Source organism: Orcinus orca, chromosome 16, assembly GCF_937001465.1.
Source record: "Orcinus orca chromosome 16, mOrcOrc1.1, whole genome shotgun sequence".
NCBI classification, from domain to species: domain Eukaryota; kingdom Metazoa; phylum Chordata; class Mammalia; order Artiodactyla; family Delphinidae; genus Orcinus; species Orcinus orca.
Window position 1 is genome coordinate 71,723,024 of NC_064574.1, and position 24,819 is coordinate 71,747,842.

Genomic DNA, 24,819 nt, shown 5'->3' on the forward strand with positions numbered 1-24,819 from the left:
CGGACTGTCCTGGTTAGTAACTATCCAGCCTGGTCGTGGGCTCCCAAGTTCGAGGAATCTTTGCTGAGAAAACTCAATCTGTCATATCCCTTCAGGAGACTGAGGCCCTTCACAGCAGCATGACCTGCACAAGGTCACAATGCATTTATGTCAAAGCATTTCCATGACCATACCCAAGAGCTGCAGTAACCTTATGCCCTATACCAACCCAAACTAAAGAGTCAACAAGGAAAAATCCCCTAAACCTCCCGAGACTCTCTACCTTAAAATTCCCACCTCAATCCAATCCCCAATAAACACCCTGGGAAACACTGGGCAAAAAAACCTTTTATTTCCCCCACATTCCAGCTCTCCACTTTTGTAATATCTCTTCCAACTCAGAATCAAGGCCCAAGAAGTTGATTCACACCTGGAGAGAAACAAAATAAAAAAACAGGGCAGGTCAGAGGGCCTTTGGAGGAAGCTCTGGTATGGCTGCAGAAATTGGGGAAGGAGCAGAGGAAGTGACAACTAGAGATAGGTACAGGCACTTATTCCAACTGAGATGGCCTCAGGATCCCAGGATCTGCCAGGAGCCAGAAAGCCTTCCTTTCCCAGTCTGCTCAGGTCTAAGAAAGGCTAAGAGGGTTCCACCTTTTCCCAACCCAAGTAGGTGGTTGGAGCAGTCAGGCCTAGCCCTAAGCAATATAAGCAAAGTTGACCTTGAGGGTCCAGCTCCTCTGGTCAGCACCTTCCCTGGGTCTGAGCTGTTTCCTCTTCTCCCACAGTTATTTCCTAGGGCACAGCAGCCAGCTGAAGCTGAGAACAGTTTAAGAGCTGGGTGCACAATATATGACTCTCGAATTATATGAGACTCAACTGAAAGGGTGAGATTTTTTAAAGAACTTTTTTTTTTTTTTAACCTTAATGAGCTGATGGACTAACCAGTTAGCCAATATGTCCTACCCCCACTTTGGAGGCTGTGTCCCTGCAAAGATCCTGCTAGCAGAATCAACTTTTTCTAATGCAATGATGGCTAATGTAAAAGATCAGGTGCATATGAAGTGCTTGGGCACATAGTGTGTGTCCAGTAAAAGGGCATCATCAATCCTTTTGAGCAGTTCAAGATGAATTTTACAAAATTGCATCATAAAACTGGGTATCAGAATTTCAGGACAAAAGCAAGACACACATGCTTCATATCCAGGACACATCATCAAATTTGAACCCCCTTAATTCACTGCTGTTGCCAAAAAGCTTGGATGTGAACTACAGCTATGGATGAATCTTAAAATCAGAATGTTAACTGAAAGAAGTAGTCGCAAAAGAATATGTATGATTCCACATATATAAAATACAAAAATAAGTAAAACCAAATCATATTGTTTAAGAAAAGCTCTGTCTCAGTTACAACTGCCACTCACACCCCATCCCCTATTCCCACAGGACTGAATCAGAGAACCTTACCTGAGAACGAGACGGGAACTAGGCCAGTGCCCTCAGAACCGGGTTCTAGACCAGTGGGACTCCCGGCGTGGGTGGAAGCACACAGCAGTGAGACAGCAGAGAAGGCCACAGAAGAGAAGCAGGAAGGAGCCCAAAACCAGCAGCCTAGAGCCACACAGAGCCAGCTCCTCCTAGGGGTGGGGACAGGAAGGGGAGGAGGAATGATGGAGAGAGAAGGGACTGTGGAGAATCTTCCCTTGGGAAGATATCTTAGATATCCCCAGCCCAAGAGCTATAGAGAGAAGCCTCCATGGGGGAGAAGGGCTCTCCACATCCAGGGAGCAACTAAAATTGGGAAAATTCTATTCTTATTTTCATGCAAGCTAACATTTGTCTCAATGGTCTACAAACCGCTTTCTTGCCCAAACATTTAAACTGAACCCCTATAATGACTCCAGGAGATAGGAAAGTTCACTATTGTCTACATTTTGAAATGTGCAAGCAGGGCCAGGTCTGGAAACCAAGGTCTCTGATTCCAAGCTCCCAGGTCATGCTCCTCACCAGGGTCTTTGCAAATGTGAGGGAACAGTATGAAGCAGCCTCCTAACTGGTCTCTCTCCTACACTTAGCCAGTCTTGTCCACCCAGCACCAGTGACTCCCATGGCCTGCAGTATCAAGTCACAGCATCTTAGCCAGGCCTCACGGTGCCTCATGACCTGGCCCCTGCTTCTCTTTTGTCTCTTCTTCTATGTCATGCCTAGGCCCTCGTCGTGGAGTGCTCCTGAAGCCTGAACACTTTTCAATCCCTAGGCCTGTGCTCATGCTGGTCCCTTTGCCTGGAATGTATCTCCACTCTCCTGAACCGCCTCTACTGCATTCCTGCCCATGTCTTCCTCATTCTTCAAGGATCATCATCCTGACAGAGCAGAATGAGCCTGGGACTTGGAAGTCAGAAGTCTGTAAGTTGCAATCCTGGCTCTGCCACTTAACCAGTTGTGTGGCCTGGGGCAATTCACTCCCTCTAAGTCTGTTTCCTCATCTGTAAAATGAGATAATAACAGCTACCTCATAACAGCCTTAAAAAGGCTATTTTAAGATCAAATGAGGTAATGAAACTGAAAGCACTTAGTAAGGTATAAACTATTGTAAACAATTCCCTTTCTTAAATGCCACCTTCTTGGTGAGGCACTCTCCATAAACGTTCAAGTCAGAGTTAATTGGTCCTTACTCTGTTTGAATAACACTTTGCTCACACCCCGATGATAGCAATTAGCCCATTCTGCCTCTTATTACAGCTTCTGAATTCCTTTGAGGTGAAGATCATGTTTTATTGTATCTAGACAATTGTTAATAGTAATAGCTGTCATTTATCCAATCTCTATTATGTACCAGGCGCTTTACATTCATTCTCATTTATCCTTATTTGTTGGTATTAGGAGAGACCATCATGTTTTATTTTACAGCTGAGGAAGCTGAGTTTCAGAGAGGCCCACATGCTTGCTCAAGGTCACAGAACCTGAGGCAGGATTATAAAGCCTGTGCTTTTCTACTAGGTAAAATTGCGTCCAGAAGCCATCAAGACACAGCATTCAGCATGGCAGTTTATGAAACCCCAACAATCTGAGGCTCTTACGGAGGTGAGCAACTTGGTGAGCACAAGACCTTCGTGGCTCCAGACACTGACACACTCCTCAGCCATCCTAGGGCTCAGGGTGGCATTTCCTGCTCCCTCTTCCGAGCAGGACATGGGTGGCTGGCTGGAGGGCAGGATTCCTGGAGCAGCACTAAAATACAGGCAGGTTCCTGGGGTCCTTTCTGTGGTCACCCTGGCTGTAATGAGGACCAGCTCTCCTGCAGAAGATCCTATGAGAGGCACAGGGGAGGAGATGGAAGAAAATGTAGGGTGGGATGGGAGTCATCAATCTTTAGACAGCTAGTCACTTATGTAGGCTTCCTACTGTACCAGGTATTTTGGCATTGATTCTATTCAGTAAAGTCCTCTAATACCATCATTTGCATCACTGAGAAATGAAAATAGCTGTGTACCGATATAAATAAAAATTAATTTAAATTAGCTCACAAGCAATAAAACAATCATACCAATACTTGGAAAGCTGCAGCAAAACTGGGGTAAATACACATGGCTGATGTCAATTTGTATAAACTAGTTCCTTCTTTTTAAGAAAGCAGTTTTCCACTACTACCCAAATCCATTAAAAGGTTCACATACCATTTCAAATTAGTGGGAAAAGGATGGCCTACTCAGTCAATGGCCTTGGGACAATTTCCATTGGGGAAAAAAAAGTCAGACTCTTGCCTCACACTATAAAGTCCAGATGTATTAAAGACCTATGCAAATAAACTAAAACAAAAACAAAACAAAAACCTAAGCAAGTATTAAAACAAAATACAAATATTTTCTAACTTTAAAGTGGGAAAGAAAGGCCTTCCAAAAAAAGACACAAAACCTAAAAGACCGAGTAGAGGACAAGAGCAATAAATTTCATTAAAAACTAAGAGCAATGAAAGATAAGTTCTATCTTATCTTAAACTATACAATGAAAGATAAGTTAAAAAAAAGTCACAGAATGGCTGAAAATACCTATAACATACTTAACTGGCAAAAGGGTTTACTATCCAGAATGTATAAAGATCTTCTAAAAAAATTCAGAAGATAAAGACAAATAACTTAAAAGAAAAATAAGTAAAGGATATGAATAGGAAATTCAGAGAAGACATGAAAATGGCCAATAAACCTATAAGAAGATGCTCAACCTCACTAGCAATCAGGAGAAAGTAAATTTAAAACAATCAGGTAATTCCTTAGACCATTAAATTGGTAAAAATTAAAAAGACTGACAATAACAAGAGTTGTTGAAATGTGGAGAAATGGGCGCTCTCCACTGGTGACACTTTTAGAAAACAATTTGGCTGTTTCTGTTGCAATTTTACTATTTATTTATTTATTTTATTATTATTATTTTTTTTTTTGCGGTACGCGGGCCTCTCACTGTTGTGGCCTCTCCTGTTGCGGAGCACAGGCTCTGGACGCGCAGGCTCAGCGGCCATGGCTCACGGGCCCAGCCGCTCCACGGCACGTGGGATCCTCCCGGACCGGGGCACGAACCTGTGTCCCCTGCATCGGCAGGCAGACTCTCAACCACTGCGCCACCAGGGAAGCCCCCTGTTGCAATTTTAAATGAAGACAGAGAAGGACTAAGAGGATGCCCACCAAACTGTGGACTCTGCAGAGAAGGTAAGGAGGACTTTTACATTTGCTTTGTACACTTCTGTGTAGCCTGAATCCACAATAAAATGAATTTGTGTATTTAAAAAAAAGGTCCATACTCTCTGACTCAGTAATACCACTTGCAGAAACTAATCCTAAGAAAAAGATTCAAAAGAAAAGTGCAAAGTATACCAAATGTTTATTGTGTTTTCATAAAAAATACCAGAAAATAATAAAAATATTTATCAATAAAGAAAGCATTAACAAATGATGGCCTAACCAATTAACAGATCAATTTACATCCGTTAAAATAATAATGTTCTGGCCATTCAGTAATACAAAAAACACGATGTCATAAAGTGAAAAAAGAAATACAAACCAGTATATACACTATAATTGCAACTGAGAAACATACATGTAAAATTCTGTAAGAGAATTCCCCTTTCTTCTATGTTCCCCTGATCGAATCTGTCACCAAATCCTGTCCATCCCACACTTCTATCGACTCTCTCAAATCAGTCCCCTTCTTTCACACCACTGTCTTAGCTCAGATAAGTCATCTTTTTATCGCAACCACCTCCTAACTGGTCTTTGTGCATCTGGACACATTCCTTCCCGGCAGTCAGCCAACAGAGTATGATCTTTTAAAAAGAATAATAACAAAATTCTATTTTCCTGATCAAACTCTTTGAGTTAGCCAAATGTCCTGGATAAAGCCCAATTACCTTGGCTTGGCACAAGGGACTCTCCATGGGATTCTGCCTGCTTCTTCAGACCCATCTCCTGCCACTCATTCTACACTCCTTCCCCTGCACCAGTCAAACTGAACCCCTGGAAGTTCCTAAATGTGCCATCATAATCCCATCTGCATGCCTTTGCATATGCTCTTCCCTCTGGCTGGAAGGGCACATTCCTAAGCCTCCCTCAAGCCTCAGCTCAAGCCCCATATCCTTGGAAAAGCCTGTCTTCACCATCCCTGCTTGATGGACTTATGAGTACTCTCACTGTACCTTGTGTTCTACTGCACACACTCGAAGGTATTTACTTCTGTTCACATCTGTATCCTTGCTAGATTGTGAGTGACTTGTGGTGAGGATCCACATCTTACCAGATCTCTGTATTCCCCATGCTTGGTACATAGTAGGTGCTCAACAATTACTGATTAGATGATGCAATCATATGTGATTACTTTTTACTTGGTCCAAAAACCTTTGATGTTATTACTTTGTTTCTAACCATGAAGAAGCAGAAACTGACAAGCTGATCCTAAAATTAATATATAAGTTCAAGGGATCTGGAATAACCAAAACAATCTTAAAAAAAAAAAAAAAAGAACAAAGCTGGAGAATTCACATTTTCTAATTTCAAAACTTACTACAAAGCTACAGTGATCAAAACGGTGTTGTACTAGCATAAGCATAGACATGGATCAGTGGAATAGAACTGAGAGTCCAGAAATAAATCCATATGTCTATGGTCGATTGCTTTTCAGTAAGAGTGCAAAGGCTATTCAATGAGGAAAGAATAGTCTTCTCAACAAAACATGCTGGGACAAATGAATAGTACCTGCAAATGAATAAACCTGGACTCCATCCTCATACCATACACAAAAAAATTAACTCAAAATGGATCACAGACCTAACTGGAAGAACTAAAACTATAAAATTCTTAGAAGAAAATACAGGAAAACCTATATTTAGTGACTTTGGGTTAGGCAAAGTCTTCATAGATATAGTACTAAAATCACAAGCAATGACAACAAAAAAAACAGATAAACTGGACTTCATCTAAATTAAAAATGTTTGTGCTTCAAAGCACACCATCAACAAAGTGAAAAGACAACGCAGAGAATGGGAGAGAAAATCTGCAAATCATACATCAGGTAAGAGACCTGGATCTAGAAAGCATAAAAAAAACTCCTGAAACTCAATAATTAAAAGAAAAATTATTCGATGTTTAAAATGGGCAAAGATTCTGAATATACATTTCTCCAAAGAAGATATACAAATGGCCAATAAGCACATGAAAAAATGTTCAATATCATTAGTCATCAAGAAAATGTAAATCAAATGATGCAACCGATAAGGGCTTTTTCCAAAATATACAAACAGCTCATACAACTCAAACCAAAAAACAAACAACACAATCGAAAAATGGGCAGAAGATCTAAATAGACATTTCTCCAAAGAAGACATAAAGATGGCCAATATGCACATCAAAAGATGCTTATCATTGCTAATTATTAGGGAAACGTAAATCAAAACTACAATGAGGTGGTTACCACCTCACGCCATTCAGAGTAGCCATGATTAAAAAGTCTACAAATAACAAATGCTGGAGGAGGCGTAGGGAACACTGCTACACTGTTGGTGGGAATGTAAATTGGTGCAGCCACTATGGAAAACAGTATGGAGGGTCCTTAAAAAACTAAAAATAGAGTTGCCATATGACCCAGCAATCCCACTCCTGGGCAGCATATATCCAGGCAAACCATAATTCAAAAAGATACATGCACCCCTATGTTCACAGCAGCACTATTCACAATAGCCAAGACATGGAAACAAACTAAATACTACTCAGCCATAAAAAAGAATGAAATAATGCCATTTTTCAGCGACATGGATGGACCTAGAGATTATCACACCAAGTGAAGTAAGTCAGAAAGAGAAAGACAAACACCATATGATATCACTTATATGTGGAATCTAAAATACAACACAAATGAACATATCTACGAAACAGAAACAGACTCACAGATATAAAGCACAGACTTGTGGTTTCCAAGGGGAAGGCGGGGTTGGGGAGGGAAGGATTGTGAGTTTGGGATTAGCAGATGCAAACTACAATATTATATATAGGATGGATAAACAATAGGGTCCTACTGTATAGCACAGGGCACTATATTCAATATTCTGTGATAAACCATAATGAAAAAGAACATGAAAAAGAATATATATATGTATAACTGAATCACTTTGCTGTACAGCAGAAATTAACGCAACATTGTAAATCAACTATATTTCAATAAAATTAAAGAAAAAAAGAAAATGCAAATTAGAACCTTAGTTAGGTATCACTTCACACTGACTAGGACAGCTATAGTCAAGAAAACAGGAAATAACCAGTGTTGGTGAGGATGTGAAGAAATTAGAACTCTCATACACTGCTGGTAGGAATATAAAACAGTACAGCCACTTTGGAAAACAGTCTGGCAGTTCTTCAAAAGATTAAACATAGGTACTTCCCTGGTGGTACAGTGGTTAAGAATCTGCCTGCCAATGCAACACAGGTTCGATCCCTGGTCCGGGAAGATCCCCCATGCCGCAGAGTAACTAAGCCCATGCGCCACAACTACTGAGCCTGCGTGCCTAGAGCCCGTGCTCCTCAACAAGAGAAGCAACCGCAATGAGAAGCCCGCGCACCACAATGAAGAGTAGTCCCTGCTCGCTGCAACTAGAGAAAGCCCACGTGCAGCAACGAAGACCCAATGCAGCCAAAAATAAATAAATTAATTAATTAATTTTAAAAAAAAAGATTAAACACAGAGCTACCATATGACCCAGAAATTCCACTCCTAGGTACATACCCAAAAGAAATGAAAACATATGGTAATGCAATAACTTGTACATGAGTGTTCAGAGCAGCATCATTCATAATGGACAAGAAGTGGAAACAATCCAAATGTCAATCAACTGATGAATGGATAAATAAAATGTGGAATATGTGTATAGTGAATGCTCTTCAGCAATAAAAATAAATGAAGTACTAACATATTATACAACATGGATGAACCTTGAAAACATTATGCTAAGTGAAAGAAGCCGGTCACAAAAGACCACATATTATATGAAATGTCTGGAACAGGCAAATCTGCAGAGACAGAAAGTAGTTACTCATTGCCTAGGGCTGGAAGGTTAGGAGAAAAAGGGAAGTGCGTGCTAATGGGAACAGGATTTCTTTGTCAGGTAATGAAAATGGTCTAGAATTGACAGTGGTGCCGGTTGCACACTTTTGTGAATATAAAAAAGCCATTCACTTGTACATTTTAAACAGGTATACTTCATGGCATGTGAGTCTTACCTCAATAAAGCTATTACGTTTTTTACATAAAAAGAACAGGAGAAATTGTCCTGAGTCTATATAATCAGACACATTCCTTTTCTCTTGCTCTCTGATCACGCACACGTACACTTGGCAATACAGAGACCTACTCTCACCTGGCAATATGCGTATGTGTGCCTATGCACACATACACCTATTGACTCATAGGAGAATCTTAGAACAATCGTGTTGGAAAGGACCTCAGAAGTCTAAGAATTCCACCTTTCTCTCCTCCTTCTTCATCTCCACAGTTTTTAGATAAGGAACTTGAGGCCAAATCTCACACAGGAATTAATGGCACCCTCTGACTCACTCTCACTCATCATCTTCCCAGAAGACTCTAAGCAATTTGGGAATGGAGGATGTCTGATTTTTCTGTATCCTTCATAGCACACAGAGCTGTGCTAAGCACATAACAGGCACTAAAGACACTAGTTTAAATAAACAGAACATGTTTCTCTGATATCCCTGAGGAAAAAGAAGGTGCCTCGAACAGAAGCCCCAAGGGATGAAGAGGGTTGAGAAAAAACTTCAGGTCAAATCTTGCCCATCTCATCACACCTCCAAGGATAGAATCAAAGAACCTCAAAGTTGGAAGGGGAGAGAGGAAACATTTATAGAGACCCTACACAGTGGGCACTGTGTTCACTGAAAGTATCTAGTCCTATTACAGCAGAAGTGACTAACGCTCAGAGATGTGCCCAAGGTCACCAGGATGGTGAGGTCAGGGGCAGGGCCCACCTCTGAATGTTCTGATATCCAACCCCACAGTCCTCCTTGGTCTCACCTTTCAATCCCATACGACTACCCTGGACCTGGGCTTGGAATGTCTGGGTCTTGTTCCTGTCTCGATCATCTCCGAAGTTCAAGGTGGTCAGTAAGCCCACGACGTGAGACCCACGCCACTTCCCTTTGACTGTCCCATTCATGGGGCACAGGGTCAGCTGGCCAAAAGATCTCAAGAAGGAGACCCAGTCCTGTGTGCAAAAGGAAGGTGGGGAGAGGTGAGAGGAGATCAGTAGCAAGAGCTGGCCTGCAGGGGAAGGATGAGCCGGAGGGTGAGTACTCACCTGAGGGATGTCAGGGCTGCGCAGGCCAGTCTTGTGGGTGAGGAGGAAGCCACCAAGGCCCAGGCCAGAAAGGCCAAGAAGCAGCAAGATCAAAGTGGCACAGACCAGAGGTGGGTGGTGGGCCAGGCAGAGATGCAGGTTGTGCCCTGCCTGGCAGCTGCCCATGGGGAGCAGAGGGGTCTGGGCCTCCAGGGAGAGCCTGCTGGAGGACAGGAAGGGAGACCTGGACAAGAGCCTGCCAGTAAGAAGGCACTTACCCATTTTACTCAAAGGAAGTGAAAGCACCAAGAAGACAAGGGACTTGGCCAAGGCCACACAGCCAGTTAGCGGCAGAGCCAGGACAAGAACCCAAGGCTCTTGACTCCAAGTGTTCATCTCCAGGCACCACTCAATAAATGTTTGCTGCATTTCATTTCTGAAGTAATCAAGGTGGAAGCAGAGCAGAGCACGCTGTACTGGAAAAAGGAACTCGAAAAGGAGAATTCTCAACGGGAGAGATTCAGGAAGCAACTGTTCTGGGGCTAGGGTTTGGCTGAAGAACAGTTCCAGCTGATAGCCCAGACAAGGGAAGCGTTTGATGAAAAAGAACTCCACTTTGGAGCTAAACTCAATTTGAGTCCTCCTCTGCCACTCACTGGCTATGTGAGAAAAATCAGCGAACCTCTGCGAGCTTAAGAATCTGTGAAATGGGAGTTCTAAGAACATCAAGTAGTGAGGACTAAATGGAGCAGATAAAACAGTTTGCATAGTACTTGGCCTTGCAGGAACTGAACAAATGTCCATTTCCTTTCTATTCCTCTGGGTCATATTGATCTTCAAAACCAGATGAAGCAAGGCAAAAAGACTGTGGGGAAAACTGAGGCTCGGGCACTTTAACAAAGGAGTGGTAGGGCCAAAGTCTGAAACCCGTCTCCAGCTTCCAAGTGGAGTGCGCTTTCCCTGGCGAGAAGCAAGAGCCTGATGAAAAGGAACATCTGGAAGGCAAGATAAACATATGGGATGGGAGAGAAGGAGGGCTCTAGGGAAATGCAGGTGTCACAAACGCACAGCCCTGGCCCTGCCTCCCGTCCCGCAACATCTGTAAAGGGGTAAAAGGTAGGAAGGAGGAGGGTAGAGCCTGAAGGTCGGCGGCTGTTGGTGCACCTAGGCCTCCCCTCCCCCGCAAAGCCCCTCCAGCAGAAACTCAACACCCATATCCCTTCCCGCTGTAGCAGCGTCGAGTCAGCCCGCCGCTCGCTCTCACCGCTCGCAGCCGGGCGGAGGCCGGCGCCCCCCGCGACGTCACGCGAGGAGTCGCGAAGGGGCGGGGTCCGTGCTCCCACCCACCCCACCCTCAGTCTGCGAGATTCGCATGCGCAGTGCCCACGCGAGCGGCCGCCTCGCCCCTCCTGGTCAGGGTGGGGGCGTACCAAGAGGACATCCAACGCAGGGCCGAAGGGGAAAAATAACACCGCGGGAGGTGAGTAAAAGGGAGAGAGGCAAGGGAACTAACCCTAGAGACGTTGTGAAACTGTTAACTCTCCATCCGGAGAGACCATTGGGGCATTTCAACGAGACTCTCGTCGCAGGCAATTTTCTTTTGCTCGTCTCTCACCCGCACCAGTAGCACAGCCCAGCCGCGCCCTGGTTCCGGGTAAGGACTTGGGGTCCGCCCGGAGGCGGGGCTCCGGTCCTAGGACTCTGGCCTTCCGGGCTGGCCTTGGGGTTTGAGTTCCGTTCTTCTCTGCAGTCTAATAGTGTTTAACGTGTACACCTCACGCTTGGTCCCTGGCTTTTGGCGACTCCTTAATGCATAGCTGCCAGGATCCTACATAGATCTGCATAGATCCTACAGCTGCAAGGCTGCTCAATAGAGACCTCTCATTTCACTTCTGCCCGCATTTTAGAGATGAGAACACGAGGTCCATCTTAATCTGAAATAGCAGGACACGTGGAGCCAAGAACTTTGGGTTCAAATCCTGACTCTGTCCCTGCCCCTACATAAGACATAACCGTGCTTTTCTGGGGACTGAGTTTACTCCTTTGTTAAAGGGGATCATCTTATCTATCTCACTTGTTGGATAGGAAGATTAAGAGGTAAAGTGTGGGAAAACATGAACCCAGTGAGCACACAACCAGCACTGGAAAAATGCTGTTTGAAACATAATCTGAGTATTCAATTCTACTGAGGCTTTCTTAAAGCAGAGACCATATCCTTCTGTACAACCACCCAAAATCCTCTCGTATATGGTCAAATGATATTCAACAAGGGTGCCAAGACAATTCAGTGGAGAAAAGCTTGTCTTTGCAACAAATGGTGTTAGGAAAACTGGATATCCACGTGCAAAAGAATGAAGTTATTAAACTCTTACTTTACACCCTATGCAAAAGTTAATTCCAAATGCACGGAAGGGGACTTCCCTGGCGGTCCAGTGGGTAAGATTCCTGGCTTCCACTGTTGGGGGCACCAGTTCCATCCCTGGTCAGGGAACTAAGATCCTAAATGCCGCATGGCCAAAAAAACAACCAAACAAAAAAAACCCCCAAATTCATGGAAGAACTAAATGTAAGAGCTGAAACTATACAACTGTTAGAAAGAAACATGGGAAAGCTTCATGATGTTGGATTTGGCAATGATTTCTTGAATATGACACCAAAAAGCACAGACAGCAAAAGAAAAAAATAGATAAACTGGACTACATCAAAGTTTAAAACTTCTGTGCATGAAAAGACGCAACAGAGTGAAAAGGCTATCCATGGAATGGGAGGAAATATTTGCAAACTGTGAATCTGCTAAGGAGTTAATATCTAGAATATATAAAGAACTCCTACGACTCAACAACAACAGCAAAACCAACTTGATTAAAAAACGGGCAGGGGCTTCCCTGGTGGCGCAGTGGTTGAGAGTCCGCCTGCCGATGCAGGGGACACGGGTTCGTGCCCCGGTCCGGGAGGATCCCACGTGCCGCGGAGCAGCTGGGCCCATGAGCCATGGCCGCTGAGCCTGCGCATCCGGAGCCTGTGCTCCGCAACGGGAGAGGCCATGACAGTGAGAGGCCCGTGTACCAAAAAAATAAATAAATAAATAAAACAAACAAACAAAAAAAACGGGCAAAGGGGCTTCTTGGTGGTGCAGCTGTTAAGAATCCTCCTGCCAATGCAGGGGACACAGGTTCAAGCCCTGGTCGGGGAAGATCCCACATGCCGCGGAGCAACTAAGCCTGTGCACCACAATAGTTGAGCCTGCGCTCTAGAGCCCGTGAGCCTCAACTACTGAAGCCCGCATGCCTAGAGTCCATGCTCTGCAACAGGAGAAGCTACCACAATGAGAAGCCCGCACAGCACAACAAAGAGTAGCCCCCGCTCGCCGCAACTAGAGAAAGCCCATGCACAACAACAAAGACTCAACTCAGCCAAAATAAATAAATAAATAAATTAATTAATTAAAAAACCGGCAAAGGACTTGAACAGACATCTCTCCAAAGAAGATATACAAATGACAACACATAAGAAGATTCCCAACGTTACTAATCATTAGGGAAATGCAAATCAAAACCACAATTAGATACCACTTCATAGCTATTAGGATGGCTACTATCAAAAAAAAAAAAAAGAAAAGGAAAATAACAAATGTTGACAAGGATGTGGAGAAAGTGGAACCCTTGTGCATTGTGGGTGGGAACGCAAAATGGTACATCTACTATGGAAAACAGACCAGTGTATCTTTGAAAATTTTTAAATAGAATTACCATATTATCAAGCAATTCCACTTTGGGGCATATACCCCCCAAAATTGAAAGTAAGGTCTCCAAAAGATATTTGTATACCATGTTCATAGCAGCATTATTCAAAAGACATAAAAGGTGGAAGCAACCCACGTGTCCATCGACAGATGAACAGATAAAAATATATGATATATACATAAAATGGAATATTATTCAGCCTTAAAAAAGGAAGGGCATTCTGACACATGGTACAACATGGATGAATCTTGAGGACATTATGCTAAGAGAAATAAGCCACTCACAAAAAGACAAATATTGCATGATTCCACTTATATGAGGTACAAAAAGTAGTCAGATTCATAGAGACAGAAAATAGAGTGGTGGGGGGAAAGGGGAATAGGGAGTTATTGTTTGATGGGTCCAGAGTTTGAGTTTTGCAAGATGAAAAGCATTCTGGAGATGGATGGTGGAGACCACTGCACAACAAGGTGAATGTACTTAACACTACTGAACTAAACACTTAAAAATGATTAAGATGGTAAACTTTATGTGTATTTTGCCACAATTAAAAATAATGATTAAAAAACCTTGGGCGGGGGGGACTTCCCTGGTGGCGCAGTTGGTTAAGAATCCGCCTGCCAATGCAGGGGACACAGGTTCGATCCCTGGTCTGGGAAGATCCCACATGCTGTGGAGCGACTAAGCCTGCGAGCCACAACTACTGAGCCCACGTGCTGCAACTACTGAAGCCCACATGCCTAGAGCCCATGCTCCACAATGAGAGAAGCCACTGCAATGAGAAGCTCGCGCACTGCAACGAAGAGTGGCCCTCGCTCGCTGCAACCAGAGAGGGCCCGTGTGCAGCAACAAAGACCCAACACAGCCAAAAATAAATTAATTAGTTAAAAAAAAAACCTGGGGGGGATTTATGGCACAGTCTTCTAGGATATAGTGGGTGTTTTATAAATGCCATTGATTGTTGCAATTCCAAGTGTAGGAAGTATTTTCTTCTCAAAGGAAAAATAAGTGTGGCTTTCAGAATTTTAGAATCTAGGAATTGGAAGGCACTTAATAACTGAACAAGTTCAACAATACCACCACCCTCCTTTATTTTCCAGATGCTAAACTGATGTCTGGAGAAGTTAAGGGACTTGCCCCAAGTCTCCCAGCCAGTTAAGCCTCATCCAGAACTAGAGCCCAAGTGTCCCAACACTGAATCCAGTCCTTTCCCACTAAATCCTCCTTTGTCAGCCCTGCCAAGAGATCTCTCCTGAAAACCTACAAAAGTCTCTGCCCATTCACTCTCAGTCATGTCCATCCCAGTCTGGGCCAACTAGGTAAACTTTCCCCAGTCTTGATCTAGTCTCCCACCTGCAACTCAGCTCCTGGAGTACTATGTTCTCACAAGCCCCAGGTTTTTTCATAGTTTGAGCACAGAGTATTCACTCAGTAAATATTTGTTGATTAATCTACTAAAAACAGTTTCATACAAGCCAGTTTCCCTGAGAACTCACCCATTTGCAGTCTCATTTTATGGTTGGGAGCGTGTCTGCCCATGCTTAAATGTTTGTGAAGTTTAGGTTAAAATGTAAAAGAAAGTTTATTTGGTCAACAGTTATTTTTTTAGTGCCTTCTATGGTCCAGGTACAAAATTACTATCCATATAGCAAATATTTTGTTAATGCTTCTACTTAATGACAAGTCTAATTTGTAGGGTAAGATAAGACATGAAAGTGCCCAGTAGTGCTAGTATACAACAGGAAGTCAAGAAATGATTTTCCCCCATTATCCTTGTGCTACAGAGTAATTAGGCGTATTTGGACAGCAGTTTCCATAAATGACAGTAATTGATATTTACTTGCCAAACCAAACAAATCCTATGGACTGGTAGAGGCAGACTGGTTAGAGCAAGAAACTGCCTCGAGGTCTGAGAATCAGGGTAAATGGATGTGAACAAATGTCTTATGTATTTAAAAAAAAAAGTTGGAGGAGAGCAGGTGAAGACACAAAAATTGGTTGTGCACTATAATGCTCCAGCATTACACCAACATTCTGAGTTAATCCACTCAGCAGACCCTCAAAGGATGTTATTGTGGAAACCTGGTCCTAGACATGTTTAATATAACCAAGGTCACACAGATAGTAGGTGGCAGAAGTTGGCTTATGATTCAAGCTTGACTACAGCCTATCATGTGAGAATCAGAAAGCTGATGGATAAGGGAATCAACCAGTTCCTTGAAAGGAATCACAGGAGGGATTCCTCAATCACTCCACAGTGATAAATTCCTCTCAGAGCTCTGGCCCAGATAAAGCTTCTCTAAGGGATCTGTTTGATTTTCTTCCTTCCAAATTATTGTCTTAAAATTTGGGGGGACTAAAGACCCTTTTGAGACTCCAATGAAAGCTTTTCATTTAGTCAGCCAGATATTCATTCAATAAACATCTGTGAGCTGCCAGGCTCTATTCTGTGAGCTAGGAATACAATGGTGAACAAAATATTCAGGATCCCTGGCCTCCTGGAACTATAATCTGCTTCTGGACCCTCTCCCTGGAAAAATGCACTTTCATCTAAACATTTGCATGCAGTTTAAATCAGTGGAACCTCAGTCCTCTTGGAGCTCATCCTTGGACAAGAGCCCCTAGATACTTAATAACGTTCCTTCTACCCTAGTTAAACCTCAGTTTTGTGTTTAGTTTCATATCAGAACTGCTTGATAACATTACTGCTTTCTCCATTTATGACTTGGTTTCATCCATTCAATCAACCAATTCATTCATTCAATAAATATCTGAACACTTGCTAAATGCCAGGCACTTGGTTAGGTACTAAGGGAAGCCATATTTCCTACCAATGAAATGCCTTAGTGAAAGAGGCAGACACACAAAAAAATTATGATAAAATGTCTAATATTGTAATAGATATATAATCACATAACATATAATAACAATAGCTACCCACTACTGAACAATTTCTAAATGGGTCAAGCATTTAATGGCCTTTAAATGTTACCTCGTTCAACCATGCCAATAACAAAATATTATCCCTACTTTACAGATGAAAAAACCAAGGCTTAGCAATGTTAGGAAACTTGCCAATGGTCTCCAGCTAGTCAATAGCTACATGTAATACACACACACACACACACACACACACACACACACACACACTAAAAATATTGGGGAAAAAAGGAAAACATGTCTATAAGCCTGGGATAAGAGATACTTTCTCAAGCAGGACACATATATACAGAAACCATACATGAAAAAATTGATAAACTTAACTGTTTAAAATTTAAAACTTCTATATGATAAAAAAAAACAACATGTAACTGAGAAGTGGGAGAAAATAACTGCAATATATATTAATAGTCAAGAGATTAGTAGTAACTGCTATGTTGTCCCCCTTACATAGTGTGAAATGCACAGATCTTAAGTGTAAAATTTCATAAATTTTAACAAATGTAATGCCCATTAAAACACCTCAATCAATATATAAAACACTTGCATCACTCCAAGAACTTCCCTCATTCTCCTTCACTCCTTACCTTCTCTGTCCAAAGGCCATCACTATTCTGATTCTATCACCAAATCTTTATTTTTTTTCCTTAAAATGTTCAAATTCTCTTACTAGGTTGTAAGTTTCCTTAAAGGAGGACCTGTTTCTTTTTCTCCTTTAGGTTGTGTGTGTGTGTGTGTGTGTGTTAAAATAGATATAACATAAAATTTGCCATTTTAACCATTTTGAAGTGTACAATTCAGTGGAATCGGTTACATTCATAATGTTGTGCAACCATCACTACAATTTATTTCCAAAACTTTTTTATCACCCCAAACAGAAATTAGGTAACCATTAAGCAATAATATCCCCCCTGACCCAGACCCTAATAACCTCTTATTTACTTTCTATTTTTATGAATTGCCTATTCTAGATATTTCATATAAGTGGAATCATAATATTTGTCTTTTTGTGTCTGGCTTATTTCACTTAGCATCATGTCTTCAAGGTTCATCCATTTATAGCATGTGTAAGAATTTCTTTCCTTTTTAAGGCTGAATAATATGTCATTGCAGATACACACTACATTTTCTTTATTCATTCATGTGTTGGTGGACACTTAGATTTTTTCCACATTTTGGCTATTGTGAATAATTCTGTTACAAACACTGGTGTACAGGCGTCTGTTTGAGCCCTTGTTTTCAAATCTTTATATGACTGGGAGTGGAATTGCTTGGTTATATGGTAATCCTATGTTTAACTCTTTGAGGAACTGCCAAACTGTTTCCCACAGCAGCTGCACCATTTTACATTCCCGCCAGCAATACACAAGGGTTCCAATTTCTCCACATTCTTACCAACATGTTATTATCTTTTTGATAATAGCCACCCTAGTGCTTTGGAGGTGGTATCTCATTGTGGTTTTTATTTGCATTTCCCTAATGACTAATGGTATTGAACACTTTTCACTTGCTTATTTGTCATTTGTATATCTTAGTTGGTAAAAAAAAAAAAAAAAGATATTAAATTGTCTAGAAGGACAAACAGGGCCAGTCATTAATTTTAGAGAGGTAGGTGGCAGTAGTAATTTTGCTTTGTCCTAAAAAGGAATTTATTTGTTACTAATGTAATTTGAACTTAATAAAAACTTCTTTTTCATCAATGGCTTCAGTTAGTGTATGATTAGTGTATGATGATGCTATACACTAATGATTCAAAAATCCCTATCTCTAAGCCATACATTGAAGTTTAATGTCCATATTTTCATATTTTTACTATAAAGCTCCATTCACTCAACATACGTTTGTTGGGTACCCACTGTGTGCCATGGACTGTCCTAAGTGCTGGGGATCCAGTAGTGAATGTAACAAACATCTCTAGCCTGAGGAATTTATATCTTTGTTTACACTTGGTGTCATCTAGGCACCTCACTTAGCATGTTCAAAACTGAACTCAGGGAGTGACATCAGTGAAAAGGACAGAGTAGGTACCTCTAGTAGCCTATACCTCCCCAGAATTACCAAAAAACCCTGGGAAAAACTGTCAGAATGAACATATCAGAACTCTGGGAGATAGTCAAAGGTTTATAACAGGGCTTCCCTGGTGGCGCAGTGGTTGACAGTCCGCCTGCCGATGCAGGGGATATGGGTTCATGCCCCGGTCCGGGAAGATTCCCACATGCCGTGGAGCGCCTAGGCCCGTGAGCCATGGCCACTGAGCCTGCGCGTCCGGAGCCTGTGCTCCGCAACGGGAGAGGCCACAACAGTGAGAGGCCCATGTACCACAAAAAAAAAAAAAAAAAAAAAAAAAAGGTTTTTAACAACTAAGTGAATGCTTAATCAAGAGAAAGGTCACAGAAACAGGGTAGGATAGCTTTGTGGTGTTTTAATGTTAGCTTTGCTCCACTTCCCTCCTGGCACAGTGGCAGTCTTAAAGACAGAAGCCTGTGTTCCTGGTGTGGGTATCTGGCCCCAGAGACAACCGAGAGAATCTTGTTCCCAGGAATTATGTTTGTTTGTTCTGACCTACCCATGGGTTCCCTGAAGGACTGATGCACCTGTTTTGCCTAACTCAGAACACTCTCAGGGCAGAGACACACCTTCATGGAGAATATTCCTAGAAAACATTAAAAGCCAAATGAACAAGCCAATGCCATCCAAGACAAAAGAGGACAGGTGAGACAAACAAGAGACATACAAAACTCCAGAGAGGAAAAAAAAAAAAAAGGGAAATGAGGATCTTTGGTAAATAGGGCTTTGAAAAGCTCCCACATCCAGGACAGGATGCATGCTCAGAAAATGCCTGAGAAGACCATAGCTTTCACCTCTGGCTGGTCTTTAGGTTCAGCACAGCAGGAAGTGAAGGCTAAGGCAGAGCTGTAAATGGCCTGGCTAAGTGTTGAAGGAGTGCACCGACACAGAGACAATCTGCAAAGACCTGGAAAGTATTTTTTCTTTTCCTCTCCTCTCTTCCCCACCCACTTTGCTTCTCCTTTTCTCTCTCTTTTCTCCACAACATAATTTCAAAATGTTCAGTTTTCAGCCAAAAATTAGAAAGCATGCAAAGAAACAATAAAATACAGCCCATTCACAGGAAAAAGAAAGTAATAGAAACTGTCCCTGGGAAGCACAGATTCTGGACTTACTAGACAAAGACTTTAAATCAACTGTCTATAATGTGCTCAACAAGCTAAAGACATGGACAAAGAACTAAAGGAAACCAGGAGAACAATGTCTCAACAAATAGAGAATATCAATAAAGAGGTAGAAATTATAAAAAAAAAGAACTAAATAGAAACTTAGGAACTGAAAAGTACAATAATGTTTTTAAAAAGTACAATGATGTTTTAAAATGTACACAGAATTTGTTTTAGTTGGGTATGATAAGACAACAGACACAGAAATTAATGTCATGAAAGGAGAAGTTTTTATACTCAGAGATACCTAGAAGCAAAGGCAAAGCACACCACACAGGGCAACATGGGGAAGCACCAGGGTCAGTCAGGAGGCAGTGGGAGTGGGAAGAAAATGTGGGGCAAGAGCCCCACATTTTGTGGAAACATGAGAAGGAATGGATGAAGCAGGGTAAGCATACTCTGGATTGGTTAGTTTGATTAACTTCACTGGGTTCTTGGGTGTTGGAGCTGTCCCTGTTCTCTGGTATCTGGCCCTGGGGTGATTAGGACAGAGGGATAGTGGCCTAGAGTGTAAGAGGTTTGATAAAGGAGGTGGTTGGGGGTATAGGCTTTGGTTTGGTTGATTTGCATATGAAAGACACACTTGCAGATGAGTCCTTTACTCTCTCTAGGAACTGGCTAGCCCTCGGAGGTGCAGTATCTTCCAGGTCAGCAAGACCCCAAATGTCAAAGCGTCAGGAGATGAAAATGAAAAATTCATTAGAGCAGTTCAACAGAAGATGTGAGCAGACAGAAGATAGAATCAGTGAACTTGAAGATAGGTCAAATGAAATTATTCAATCTGAGGAGCATAAAGAAAAAAGAATGAATGAAAATAAAGAAAGCCTGAGAAACTTGTGGGACACCATCAATAATACCAATATGAAAGTAATGGGAATCCTACATGGAGACGAGAGAGAAAAAAGGGCAGAAAGAATATCTGAAGAAAGAGTAGTTGAAAATTTCCCAAATTTTATTTTTATATATAGGCACCCAAGAAGCTTCATGAACTCCAAGTAGGATAAACTCATAGATCCACACAGACACGTTATAATCAAGCTGTCCAAGGCCAAAGCTAAAGAGAAAATACAGAAAGCAACAAAAGAGAAGCAACTTGTAATGTACAAGGGATCTTCAATAGATTAATAGCCAGTTTCTCATCAGAAAACATGGTAGTCAGAAATCAGTGGGATGACATACTTAAAATGCAGAAAGAAAAAAACTGTCAACTAAGAATTCTATATCTTGCAAAACTGTCCTTCAAGAATAAAGGAGGGACTTCCCTGGTGGTCCAGTGGGTAAGAATCTGCACTCCCAATGCAGGGGGCCCGGGTCTGATCCCTGGTAGGGGAACTAGATCCCACGTGCATGCTGCAACTACGAGTCCGCATGCCACAACTAAGACCCAGCGTAGCCTAAAAAAAAAAAAAAAAAAAGAATAAAGGAGAAATTAAAGAGTCCCACATAACCAAAAGTTCACTACTACAGTTCAGACTTGCCCTACAAATGCTAAAGGGAGTCCTTCAGGCTGAAATGAAAGGACACTAAATAGTTACTTGAAGCTATACAAAGAAATAAAGAATACTGGTAAAGGTAACTACACAGGTAAATATAAAAGTCAGTATAATTGGCTTTGTAACTCCTCATTTTTTCCTATATGACTTATAAGACAAATGCATAAAATGATAATTATAAATCTGTTAACTGACACACAATGTATAAAGATATAATCTGTGAAAATAACAATATAAAGGGAGAGGGTCAGAGCTGTATAGGAGCAGAATTTTTGTATGGTATGAAGCTAAGCTGTAATTAATTCAAACTAGGTTGTTATAAGTCTAAGATGCTCATTGTAATTCTGAGGGTAACCACTAAGAAAATGATTATAAAATATACAGAAAAGGGAATGAAAATGGTACATTACTAAAAAAAAATCAAATAAACATAAAAGAAGGTAGTAATGGAGGAACTGAAGAACAAAAAAGATATACAGAAAACAAATAACAAAATGGCAGAAGTAAGTTCTTCCTTATCAGTAATTACTTTAAATGTAAAAGGATTAAACTCTCCAGTCAAAAGGCAGAGATTGGCAGAATGGATTTAAAAAAAGAAAAAATCTATATGCTATTTACAGGAGACTCATTTTAGATTCAAAGACACAAACAAGTTGAAAGTAAAAGGATAGAAGAAGATATTCCATACAAATAGTAACCAAAAGAGAGCCAGGGATGGCTATGCTAACATCAGACAAAATAAACTTTAAGTCAAAAATTGTTTCAAGACACAAAGAAGAACATTATATATTGATGAAAGTGTCAATTAATCAAGAAGATATAACAATTATAAACTTTATACACACCTATCAACAGAACCCCAAAATATATGAGGGCATGGGACTTCCCTGGCAGTCCACTGGTAAGACTTCACGCTTCCAATGCAGGGGGCACGGGTTTGATCTCTGGTCGGGGAACTAAGATCCCATATGCCACAGAGCACAGCCAAAAAAAATAAAAACAAAATACATTAGGGCAGCTGTATGGCCCGGAGCTCCCGCCATAGCAGCAACGTACACTCCAAGTCCTTCTGTGTCTGTTTCTTGTTCAAGTCCTTGATTAAGTTCTAGAGATGGATTGTGGTGATAGCTGCACAATGTGAATGTATGTAATGCCACTGAACTGTATACTTAAAGATGGTTAAAATGGTAAATTTTATATTCTGTGTATTTTACCACAGTAAAAAACTGGAGGAAAAAAATGAAACACCGACACATGCTACAACATGGATGAACCCTGAAAACATTATGCTAAGTGAAAGAGGCCCGACACAAAAGTGCACATATTGTATTATTTCATTTATATGAAATATCCAGAAATGGCAAATCCATAGAGACAGAAAGCAGATTGGTAGTTGCCAGGGGATGGGCAGAAAGGAGGCTAGGAAATAACTGCTTAATGGGTTCAGGGTTTCCTTTGGGGTGATGAAAATACGTTGGAACTAGATAGCTGTGATAATTGCACAACACTGTGAATGTACTTAATGCCACTGAATTGTACTCTTTAAAATGGTAAGTTGTATATTATGTGTATTTTGCCACTATTAAAAAAACTGAGCTTATTACTTTTCCTTAATATATACTCCTTTTACTGCATCTTCATCTCAGGTAACAGGAGAACCATCGACCCAGTCTCCCAGGTAAGAAACCTATGAGTCAGCCTTGACTCCACTCTCTCCCTTTACCCCACCCATTCCATCCACCATCAGAATTGTCTCTGGTACCCTTCCCCTCCTCTCCATGCCTACTGCCTTTGATTGTTTCAGGCTCTCATCTCTCATCAGGACTACTGCAGCTATCTCCTAACCCTTCTCACTGCCTCCAGTTTCTCCTCCCTTCTATACATCACGCACATTGCCTACTCAATTAGCTTTCTAAAAGAGCAATCTCAAGATTCCGCTGCCCTCCTAAAGACCTCTGCTGACTCCAGGAGAAAGTTCCACCTCCTGGGACATCCTTCACAACCTAGCCTCAACCACCCAGCATCATCTTTCCATTTTTCACTCCAGCCACATAAACATCTTGCGCTTCTAGCTATTCCACACCGCCATAGTTTAGGCTAGCACTGTACTCTTCATGGAACACACTTACTTCTACCTTGTACACAGTTTCTCTTTCTTCAAACCAACCTCAAAGGTCACAGCCACTGTGATGTTTTTCCTCCACCCTCAGAATTGAGCCTCCACCCCCATCATGCTTCCACAACACTCCTTTCATTACAGTACACGGCACCTTGCATTTTAACTTTCTTGTAGAAAAATCTATCTCCTTTGGGTTGTGAATTCCTGAAAGGCAAAGGCTGTGTCACATCCTCCTCATCTCTATAACCTCAACACTCAATACAGTACCTGGCACATGGTTTTCTAAAAATGTTGGTGAATTCTCTCTCCCATTCCCCCCAGCAACTGTTCTAAATCTCTCCCACTCTCCTCAAATCCTTTTTCCAACCTCTGAAACGTCCATCTGAACTGTCAGCAGATGATCTTACCAGAAAGAGGCCATCACTTATGAAATCCTTTATCATCTACACTTGTCACACACCCCCTCACCCTACATACCCTGCATACCTGTCCAAACTTTCCTCCTTGTCTCTGTTCACAGAGGAAGATGTGTCCCTCCTCCAGCCCAAAGCCAACCCCTCCACTGTGCTCCAGATCCCCTCTCATCTCTCATTGCTTCCTCAGTCATCCTTCTCGGGCTTTCCTGGTGGTGCGGTGGTCAAGAATCTGCCTGCCAACGCAGGGGACACGGGTTCGAGCCCTGGTCTGGGGAGATCCCACATGTCGCGGAGCAACTAAGTCCGTGCACCACAACTACTGAGCCTGCGCTCTAGAGCCCGCATGCCACAACTACTGAGCCTGCATGCTGCAACTACTGAAGCCCATGCACAACAAGAGAAGAGCCCATGCTCCACAACAAGAGAAGCCACCGCAATGAGAAGCCTGCGCACTGCAACGAAGAGTAACCCCTGCTCGCCGCAACTAGAGAAAACCTGCACGCAGCAACGAAGACCCAACACAGCCAAAAAAATAAAAGAAATAAAAAGAAATAAATATTTTTAAATGTTAAAAAAAACAACTACATTCCTGTTAAAAAAAAATCATCCTTCTCTCCTTTTCCACCCATATTCATCCAGCAAATATTTACAGAGCAACTCTTTGTGTCTGGTACTGGGCTTATAATGGCGAATGAGTTAGATAATGCTCCAGACCTCATAAAGCTTCTACTGTAGTGAGAAAGATAGACAAGTAAATCTGAAATGGATATAAAGGAAATGAATATGAAGATACAGGGAATAAGAGACAGGTCACTTTAAATAAGAAGATCAGAGAAAGTTTTTTTTTTGTGGACGTGACATTTGAGCTGATGCCTGAAGGATGTGAATGAGTTCTCTGTGTGAAGGTCTGGGGGATGAGGATTCCAGGTAGAAGGAACAGCAATGCGAGGACCCAGAGAGAAAAAACAAGCCAAGGTTGTCTCAATGGCCTATAAGGCCCTCCAAGCTCCAGCCCCCTATCATCTCTCTGACCCCATTTCCTACTGTCCTCTCCCTCCCTCAGTCCACTG

The 24,819-nt window shown here is 41.9% G+C and overlaps 1 protein-coding gene and 1 long non-coding RNA gene across 8 annotated transcripts; one reads left to right on the forward strand and one right to left on the reverse strand.

Annotated features, from left to right (window-relative positions):
• Positions 1–309: 309 nt before the first annotated feature.
• TMEM219 (transmembrane protein 219) lies at positions 310–11,456 on the reverse strand. Of its 7 annotated transcripts, none has more exons than XM_012532634.3 (6): positions 11,319–11,456; positions 9,827–10,028; positions 9,544–9,733; positions 3,060–3,289; positions 1,447–1,616; positions 310–409 (listed from the first exon to the last, which is right to left on the reverse strand). In XM_012532634.3, the coding sequence occupies exons 2-5, from the start codon at positions 9,989–9,991 to the stop codon at positions 1,479–1,481; spliced, it is 723 nt and encodes a 240-aa protein (XP_012388088.1). In that variant the 5' UTR covers positions 9,992–10,028; positions 11,319–11,456; the 3' UTR covers positions 310–409; positions 1,447–1,478. The 7 variants fall into 7 exon arrangements, with proteins under 7 accessions (XP_012388088.1, XP_012388089.1, XP_012388087.1 ...); XM_012532635.3 differs by having other exon boundaries at positions 9,827–10,025; positions 11,319–11,447; XM_012532633.3 differs by lacking the exon at positions 11,319–11,456 and adding an exon at positions 11,070–11,204.
• On the forward strand, positions 11,191–24,327 carry LOC117200909 (uncharacterized). The gene is made up of 3 exons (XR_004482708.2): positions 11,191–11,285; positions 22,868–22,892; positions 23,854–24,327. It is a non-coding gene; the product is annotated as an uncharacterized LOC117200909 (long non-coding RNA).
• Positions 24,328–24,819: the final 492 nt, after the last annotated feature.

What these genes read in the sequence shown, in the direction of transcription:
- TMEM219 (XM_004268658.4), bottom strand. Translation starts at nt 10,633, where the DNA reads ATGACCCAGAGGAATAGAAAGGAAATGGACATTTGTTCAGTTCCTGCA. An exon ending in GCAGCCCTGACATCCCTCAG is followed by an intron (nt 9,734 to 9,826) that starts GTGAGTACTCAC and finishes TTTTGCACACAG; the next exon opens with GACTGGGTCTCCTTCTTGAG. An exon ending in TAGTCGTATGGGATTGAAAG is followed by an intron (nt 3,290 to 9,543) that starts GTGAGACCAAGG and finishes TGCCTCTCATAG; the next exon opens with GATCTTCTGCAGGAGAGCTG.